The sequence below is a fragment of the Octodon degus genome, unplaced genomic scaffold, assembly GCF_000260255.1.
Source record: "Octodon degus isolate 3935 unplaced genomic scaffold, OctDeg1.0 scaffold00049, whole genome shotgun sequence".
Classification (NCBI taxonomy): domain Eukaryota; kingdom Metazoa; phylum Chordata; class Mammalia; order Rodentia; family Octodontidae; genus Octodon; species Octodon degus.
Genome location: NW_004524625.1, coordinates 11,320,484 through 11,329,987, shown reverse-complemented (window position 1 = coordinate 11,329,987; position 9,504 = coordinate 11,320,484). Strand labels below are relative to the sequence as shown.

The 9,504-nt window shown below is 39.4% G+C and overlaps 1 protein-coding gene across 1 annotated transcript in view; it reads left to right on the top strand.

Moving 5' to 3' along the window:
- Positions 1–619: 619 nt before the first annotated feature.
- The window catches only part of Dlg2 (discs large MAGUK scaffold protein 2), a 1,516,571-nt gene continuing 1,507,686 nt past the window's right edge, over positions 620–9,504 (top strand). The window contains exon 1 of the mRNA XM_004632548.2: positions 620–939. Coding sequence (XP_004632605.1) covers positions 898–939 — 42 coding nt within the window. The 5' untranslated portion in view covers positions 620–897. The remainder of the gene's footprint in view (positions 940–9,504) is intronic.

The following is a 9,504-nucleotide window of genomic DNA, read 5'->3' as shown; positions in this document are numbered from 1 at the left end:
ACTGCCGCTCTGAGGTTGTACTGTCCCCCGGGACCTTCTGCCTTCAGTCCAGTCCCATCCCCTTTTGTTGCTGGTCATCTCTTACCAATGAAGTATACTGTAGTTTTGGAAAATTACATGCATTGTTTTATCAGAAAGCCTAGCAACTTCAGATAGCCCTGGAAGACATAGGAGAGCGTACAGGGCAGGGAAGTAAGAGAAGGTGGTATCTCCCAGCCCTATAACTACAGAGCACCCGGGGAAAGCCAGGTCACATTTCAGGGGACTTTATGAGACAGAGATCCTTTGGTCTTGCCCGTGTTCCCCTGGGAGAAGCAGAATGAGACGTATTTGCAGTGATTTGTAGCATTTGCCAAACAGGGTGCTGCATCAGAATAGCCTGGAATATAATGCAGTTTCTATTAAACCTCCACAGGGAAAAGGGCTTCCTCTTCATTTACAGTACACCAGATGCAATCCTATTGTAAAGTATCTAATAGGATAGCAGCAGGGCTCTTCAGAAATATAAGTAACTCATTGGTTAAATTTCAATTCTTCACCTTTCCCCCCTCCTTCCTGGGTGAGCTCATTCCCCCCTCCTTTTTTTTTTTTTTAAATCCAGTGATTTAAAATGCTAGGAGGAAAAGCAACTGAGGTCTTAACTTTCAGACGCTGAATTCTCAGCTAATTGAAATTACTGGGCACAAGGCTATATATAGCCAATGAAGAGATTTTGAGCTCTCACTCAGTGCCTTCAAGACATGTCGTTTTGTAGTCAGAGAAAACAGAGATCAATGCATTTTCAAACTGACAGAGGGAACGGATGCTCCTTAGTAGCACATGCCCAGGATCGTGTGTGTGGGGCTTGCGCTGTGCTGAGAAGCTGAACACCGGTCCATATGCTCCTTATTTACTGCAATGTTCTTTGCATGTTACTGTGCACTCCGGACTAACGTGAAGGTAAGAGGAGGCGAGGCGGCAACTGGGCACAATCTACATGTTAAGCCAGCTGCAGAAAATGTCTACCTAGTGTAGCTCCAGGACTTTTCGGATTGCTGGCTGAGCAGACAGATTATTACAGGTGGTTGCAAAGGCTTTGTTTTATTGCTGCCGAGCAGCCGGGCTGGGGGAGCCCGTTGGAACGCTGCTGGGAAGTGACCTTCAGCTTTAACTGTTTGCCATTCAGGTTCAAGCTCACTCTTGGGGGGCGGGGGGCAGGAAAAGATGAAAATTGTTTAGCTAGGCCAGAACCGAGCAACCAGAGGATGTTCAAAAACAACAACAAAAAGCTACAGAGCACGCTTTGAATTAGGATTCAGTCTTTCTTTCAAAAAGTGCTCTAAGCTGCCTGTGTTCATGCAGTTTAATTGTTTAAGAGCCGGGGCTTTAAATCTAGTGGCTGTAATGACATTAGAATGTGATCTGCGGGATACCTGACCATTCTGTGCTGATAAACAAGTAATTGTCATTGGGAATTGGCGATGTTAATCGTACAAATCAGTAGCTCTGGGTGGGCTGGTTGCTTGGGCTGCGGGGGCGCCGCTGCCCCGGGTTGTCACTCCACTGACATTTGCTTGCTGTGTAGCTAATGAGCTTCTAAAGTTGAGTCTAAGTTTGGGAGATTTACCCCTTGTCATGAGCTAGGGCGTTTTTATTGGAAAGGCTTTCTGACACTGTTCATTCAGCACAGAGCCAGCTAGACCAGCTGTGGGATTCCAGTTGCATAATTTAAGTGAATTGCATCCTCAGTTAACATTTGGAGCTTGTATTTCTTATTAAAGGAAGTTGAAAAAGGAAAGCAATTGCTTGAGAAAAAAATATTGAGAGGCATTTATGACTTAATACCTACAACAGGGATCTTAAAAGTAAAGATCAATGTAGAGTGTTTCTTCTTTTATTTTCTTGGGGGAGTGCTTAATGTGTTTGGGTACTAAAGTTTCATTTTTTGTGTGTTTACAAGTTTCACTGGAGAACTCCCTGTTGCTCGTGCCCCTGTAAGCCTTTTTGTTTACCATTTGAATTTCAAACAGGTAGTATTTGTGTTCTGATGACCAATTCTTTTATAAGTATAGCCAGGAAGCAGGCTGTGGATGATGTTGTGGAGTTCTATAAAACTGACTTTTTACTACTTTAAAAATTAACTTGAGGGGCCGGGGAGATAGCTCAGTAGAATAAGTGCTTGCCTGGCAAGCTCAGGGTCCTGAGTTCAATCCCCGGTACCACCAAAAACAAAAACAAAAACAAAAACAAAAAACCTCAAGTGGTCCTTTTTCTTCCATACATATGGAGTTAATAACATAGAAACATATTTAAAAGCAGGGAGAGTATGCCACAGATTAGCTTGGATTTCACTATCACTACCTCGCCTTCTGAATCATGTGCATAATACTCATTATTTAGAAAGATTAGTGAATTGTTCATGTTTCCCCCCTCATTTGTTGAAAAGAGAGGAAGGCTTTCTTCAGAAGAAGCACCATAAACAATTTAGACAAAGACTTAACAATTGTCTTAATATTTTATTGTTGTATTTGAGAAATACAAGAAAACCCAGTCTCTCATTCTTTTGCTGTGAGCTTGGGGAACTCTCTCTCTACTCTAACCACTAATAGTTGTCTTTATAGTCTTAGCTCTCCATTTTTCTCACTTATTCATAAGTAAATGAATGGAAAGACTTCAAGCAATGCCTTATATAAGTTCAGATGATTTATTAATGAATTCTCAGTTCCTGACTAATCTGTCCTGAGATATAAATACTTCTGAGACACTGACCGCAAGACACAAGCTCATCTGTGCTGCCACGTATCACATATATAATCTTGCTTGAATGTGAGTCAATCCATTCCAGGTTTAAATGTTTAGAACATTTCAATAATTACTCATGTGCTTTCCTGTTTTACTTATAATTTTATTCTGTGGTTATCTTTTCTTTTGAGATAGCAAGGTTTGTAAATGAGTTTGCAGTTTAAATCAGTCTAACGTTTTACCAGATTGGTGTCATACATTATCACATAAAATTTTAACATTTGCATTATTTTTATATTTTGAAGTGTTTTATTTTATTTCCACTCTACTCAGAACTACTTATTTCATTCTGATAAAGTTTCCCTTCTGGTGTCTAGTTTCTGATGTTTGCATGATTTGATGTGATTACTGCTATGGTAATCCAAATTTTTAAGGTGACTAAAATTCAAAGGATAGAAACATCTCTTGCCCATTTTTTTCTGTACAGAATAAACTATTAATGTCACAGCCTTTTTTCCTAGTATTTTTTGTCAATTGAGCGTTTATAAAAATACTATGTTCAAAAGGATTTTTTGAGAATGGCATGATTTAAGCTATTGTAATTTTTCATGTAGCAATCAATCAAGACATTAAATCTGGACCACCAGTGTGCATGTACACACACACACACACACACACACACACACACAGACACACACAGATGTGTGAATGACTCCTGGGTTACCACTTACTTAATCAATCATCTCTTGAAGCCTTTCGATTGACAACTATAATTTATGTGTTATGCTAAATTTATACACTACTGCTAATCTTGAATTCTAAGATTAATAGAAAATAGTCGTTGCTCTAGGAAGTTTCCAGTTTAGGAAAAGACAGAGACATATAACAGGGCTTGTAGTTACTATAGGACCTGCAGTGGACTTCTATGTAGTAGGTTATTATAACATCCAAGCAAACAGTCCAGATTTACTGCTGATCAAGAATGGTTTCACTGAGGTCACCCTTAGGTGGGACACTGACAACTAATGGAGTGTCACCAGGCATCCTGGAGTGAGGAAGGCAAGCTGTGTGGAGGCACTGACAAAAGCTTGAAGCTCAGAACACTTTGAGGAGCTGCAAATAGTTTGTAGTGGATTGAGTATGGAGTTGGGCAAGACTGAGATGACTGAACTGATGGAGCAATCATCAAATTTAAGTCTTTGAAAATTGTGTTCCTTTGTTACCTATTTTCTAGAAGAAGAGCTCTCCACAGAAGAAAAAGAACTGAGAACTTCTAATTATAGGGTATTAATTATGTGCTGTGTTTCCTTGTTAGCTTCACATTGAGTAATGAAGATTCATAGCTTATTGGCTTGGATTTGTTCTAACTTTATAGGATATGATTAGAACAATTTAATATGATTTGATTTACACAAAAAGAAGCCATATGACTGTTAGGTAGATGAGCAGGTCCATTTTGATGTAAAATTGGCTCTGATGAGTGAGAATGCCTCTTTGATGAGAAGACATGGGAAGTCCATCTCATTTGTCTCCTCATACAACTCTAAAGTAGTGATATTGATGATAATTTTCTAAAGGATTTTGTGTCCCTTATCTCGGTATTTGCCTTCTTTCACTGGGCCACAAAAGTACCTATGTGTATACTCACAAGTCCACAACCCCTGAAACATGACTGCAAGCATTAGACTAATATCATATATAAGAGAATTAAGATAGAGGAGGAAATGGCCAATTTCTCTGTTTATCTGTGTCAGAGGTAGGTTGGGGTCAGGGTTTGGGTTTCCTGAACCTTGGCTTTCTAGTCTTTCCAGTAAAACTACCTGCCTGGATTTAAGGATTCTGCTTTTTCATTTTTGAAATTCCTTGGGAGAAAGTACAATAACATTAGCAAAAGTATAACAATGATTTTAAACCATGTGTTCTTGGCATTTAGAAAACTCTACTTCTGAGTCCATCTTCCTCGTGTACTGCATAGTCAGGGAATCTGCTACCTTCTATAAAATTCAGTTTTCTTCATTGTAAAGTAGGGTAGTATGAACTCTTAGCTATTATAATGATGTGAAATGACTGTGCAAAATGTTTCTTAGAACAGCTTAGGAGTTGAATCAATTCACTAAAGAATATCAAGTAACAGTAAGGCTTTGGAGTTGCTTTCATTAGAAAATTCTAGAAATTGAGTCCAATTTAAAAAAAATACCTGTATTTGATGCAAACACAATCGATCACTGGCATAGCCATACATGAACATACACTAGCATATAAGCTCTGTGAGGACAGGAATTCAGCTTGCTGTTTTTCAACTTCATACCATCAACATGAAGAACAATGCCGCACACAAAATAGGTATTCAATAAATGCAATACTTGCTAAATGAATGGATTCACTGAGTCAGAGATGCCATGTTTTTTATTCAGTCAGGCTCTTTCCAAATCACTTACTTATCTTAATTCTTTATAATTATTTTGAGAAAAAAAAGAATCATACATAGACTTTGAAGTTACATGGACTTGGGATTGGATACTGGGTTTGGCGATTATAAACCACTTGCTCTCCATCAAATATTCTTTTGGATCTGTGCAGCCAGGTTATAAAACTAGGTTGGAGGGAATCAATTCACATTAAAACAACTTATTGAATGTCTAAACACTAGAATTTATCTACTCACCGTACTCATTTCCACCAGACTTAGTCAGTAGGATTTCTCTTTGTAGAGACTCCACGCTCCCTGGCTCTAAGCAGTTGCTAAAATTGTTTCCGGCAATGGGGATGCCTTCTGTGCCGGGCTATGCTCGTCTAAGCTTTATTCTTCCTCTAAGCCATAGCACAAGCAGTGTGTTTTCCAAGGAGAAGCTAGTCATCCTAATTCTTCCACTTTTCCCCTCTTTTGACTTACTGAGCAATTTTCCGTTATCCATAACAGCACAGCTTATAGTGCCCTGTGTAATTTGGTTACATTTAGTTACTTCTCCCACCCCAACTACATTTTAAGCATTTTAAAAGCACGAACTACATGTGATGCTCTTCACTTTTAATAACTTATTTGTATTTAGAAACTCAAAAAGTAATCAATGGACAGTCCAAAAGAGAAACTTGCAGAAACTCTCTTTCTGCCCCGAAAGCTCCGCATTGCTCCGTCCTGTGATCCATTGCTCATACCGGTGCTTTGAGCAAGTACCTCACTTATGGCAGGCAGGGCCATAGGTAGGATTGTGAGGCAGGATGCGTGGACAGTTAGTGGAATGCCAGCGGCTCGTAGAGAGTCAGGGGTGGCTCCTGTCAGGGCTCCAGTTGAATAATTATCTCTTTCAAAATGCCAGCAATGCATTAAACACTCAATAGATCAATAAATTGTAGACTCCAAGTGGTTACTCAGTGGGTGAGATTTTTATTATTTAAGTCTACTCAATGAATAGGGTTTATAATTTCTAATAAGCTCTTTAATTCAAAATTTAAATATGAGTTATTAATAGAACAATTTGAAAAGTCATGTATGGATATTCACGGGACAGTGAAGATGATGGTATTACGAATTTTTATTGGCTTTTGGAAGGTAGCAGTTAAAGCGTAAAATTTTTACTCTCACCAATTTTCCATGCTTATATTTGGTCGTGGAATATAAGCATGGAAGCCAGCAGTGTACGACATAACAGTCACTGCTGAAAACCTGTCACCTTGTTTTTCTTTTAATTGTGTATCATTTCTAATGTCTTATCTGTTATTTTTTTATTCTGTTTAAAATAAATTTAAAAATGAACCCAACAGCATGCTGAACAGTAACAGTACTGCTCAGTTTAGTGTGCTCTTCATAGGAGATGTAGGCGAGACCTAAGCTTTTACATATTCTTTCAAAAGACTTTCTAGGGACCTAAGATGTAAACACTATTATCATTATTATTTTATGGATGAGAAAACTGAAGTTTGTGGAACCAAAATGATTCGCTTTATGTTAAATAACAATAATGTCAGCGTTTAACCTGGCCTGTTCCACTCTAAACCCTTTAGTCCCTTCCTAAGAAGATAATATATAGGTATGTGAATTGTAACAATTACTGTTTCCAGATACCGCAAATCTTTTTAATAAGATAAGGAATCAAATAAGGAATATGATTTTATATGTCTTCCTGTTCTTTCCTTAGATTTATTTCTATTTAAAAATGGCCTGAATCAGGCCTGAATCATTCTTTTACATTTTCCATCCATTCTTCACCAAATAACAAGGATGTGTTGTGGCTCAGACACTTAGTTTTATATTATAAATAAGGAATGGAATAAAATAGACAATAGATTCTGTCTTTATAGAATTTACGTGCTAGAGAAACATAGGAGAACAATGCACAAGATAGTTGAGTACATAGTATGTAAGGATAAGTGCTAAGAAGACGAGTAAAGGGGCAGAGAGAGAGAGAGAGAGAGAGAGAGAGAGAGAGAGAGAGAGAGAGAAAACAAGAGGAAGAAGAGTGAAGTGTCTGTTAGTGGAGAAGTTGGCGTCTCGCTCGCTTTAGGTAAAGTGGCTGCTGAAGATCCCACTGAGATGGTTTTGAGTATAAACCTAATGGATATTCTAGGGGATATCAAAGTCTTGTGGGATTTGACGCATGAGGAGATGCAGCAAGGGCATTTTAAATTCTGTTTTCCTAGAGCACGTTTTCAAGCATAATGACTCTGGTCACCGCGGGGGTTGGCACATGCACTAAGATGGCCTCCCTCTTTTCTGGCTTCCTGCACTTCCCCCCTCCTTGCTCTTCTGGAACCCTCCTCATGTGCAAAAGCTCGATTTCCAGGTTTTTAGTTCTTTTCCTTAATCCTCTTTCTCTCCCTTTTTCACCCTCTCTCCATCTCTTATTCCCCTTCCCATTTGAAAAAGGTCTACCGCTTCCTACTTATTTTTTATTTTGCTGTTTATATTTTGGGTTTCAGATGTAAGAGGAGCCGTGTGATAATTTAAACTGTATGACTTATTTCACTGAATATGTTGGTCTCCATGTGTATCCATTTGCCTATGAAAGACTCAAGTCTATCCTTCTTTATGGCAGAGTAGTACTCCCCTATGTATAAATATCATGTTTCCATTATCTGTTTATCCATTCATCCATAGGTGGGAATATAGCCCATTTCCGAGTTGCTTCTCTGAATATGGGTGAGCATGTTTCCCTGTAACGTGACATACTTAACTCTTGAAGATCCTTAGAGGGGAAATAGTGGGGTCAAGTGCTATTTCTAGTTTTTAGTTTTAGTGCATTCTACATATTGATTTCCATAGTGGGTAAAACAATCTGCTGGAAGACAAAATAATTTAAAACTCTTTAAATCACAGGCCAAGGCAAGGATTTGCTGAGTAGAACCCCAGCTGTGCAGAAATAGTTCTAAGAATCAACAGAGGGGATCCTATCAAGTTAAAATCTTCACAGCAAAGAAGACAGCTAGAGGTCTTGAGCAGAAAAATCACTTGAGTCAACCCCTGTTTAAACTCACTCACTCAGGCTGTTCTGTGCAGAGCTGACTTTCAGAGGGCAAGAGCACAGCAGGAGACCTACAAGAAGTTCCCACAGTAAGCCAGAGGCCCAGCGTCAGCACCTGGGATCCTGGCGACTGGGGGCGAGTTGTACCAAGATATATACAAAGGAGATAGATAGATAGATAGATAGATAGATAGATAGATAGATAGATCGATCGATCGATCTATATCCTTTGGACGTATTTGTCTTCTTTTTGTCTTTTCCTGTCCTGATCTTGAATTCTCAACTCTTCTGAATTTGATCAGTATCATTCAAGAAGTAATACTGGTCACTGTGGAAGTTTTACTGCTTTTGAATCCTGAACATCTTTGAAAGGCAGCTTACTCAAGAGCTGAATCTTGTTTGCAGAGTTAAGGCCTTTTGCATGCCTCAGCTCTTCTGAGCCTCAGATCACACCTTCCCAGATCTTACACGAGCCTACTGTAAGCTTTGCAGGGCAGGAACTACGTCTTAAGTGTAGGTGCACCTCCATTGCCTTCGCAGGCATCTTGGTATGTCAGTGTGTGCCGGGAGTGATGGTGAATGAATATTAGTGACTCACGCTGCCGTGCGTGCCGTGCTTAGCACCTCTGCGTGCGGGGGGTGCGATCACGTAAGCGTAGGTAAGCAGCAGGGAGAATGGGTGGCTCGTTCATGGCATTTCTTCTCGGAGGACAATTGATGCCTCTGTTTCATTGAAAGCTCTAAAAGGTCTGCCATCCTTGGGCTGAGATGCTGGAAATGACATTTGGTAACTCTTCACAAAATAAGTTTGGGAGTACTAGTTTATGGACTATGTTTAGGATTAAAGTAGTGAACTGACAAATTGGGTGAGGAGCCACGGTGGGTCAAGACTTTGACTTGTTTATAATTTGGGAGGATGGCTACATTTTCATTTGTGTGGGTCAAGGGGCTATGGTTGTCCTTGTCTTCTAATGTGGAGCTTGGGAATGGAAGCAAAATTACTTAGAAACATTGGTTTGAAAACTGAATTGTTTGCAAACAGAAGTGTCTGTGGACTGAGGTGTTGCAGCATTTGTTAGGAGATGACTAAGTAACATACAGAAGCAAAGCTTTTCCAAACGTTGGACTGCACCACATCCTGAGGAATAAATTTAAAGTTCAGTTGTATGTGACTTGTGAAAGTAATGCTTACCCTTACCGAGAGTTTCACATTTTGATATCATATCATCTATGTTTTGGGAGACTGTTGGGGATATAGTTGAGTGACATAAGCGCCTGCCTGGTAGGAACAGGTCCTGAGTTTGATCCCCATTACCAAAAAAAA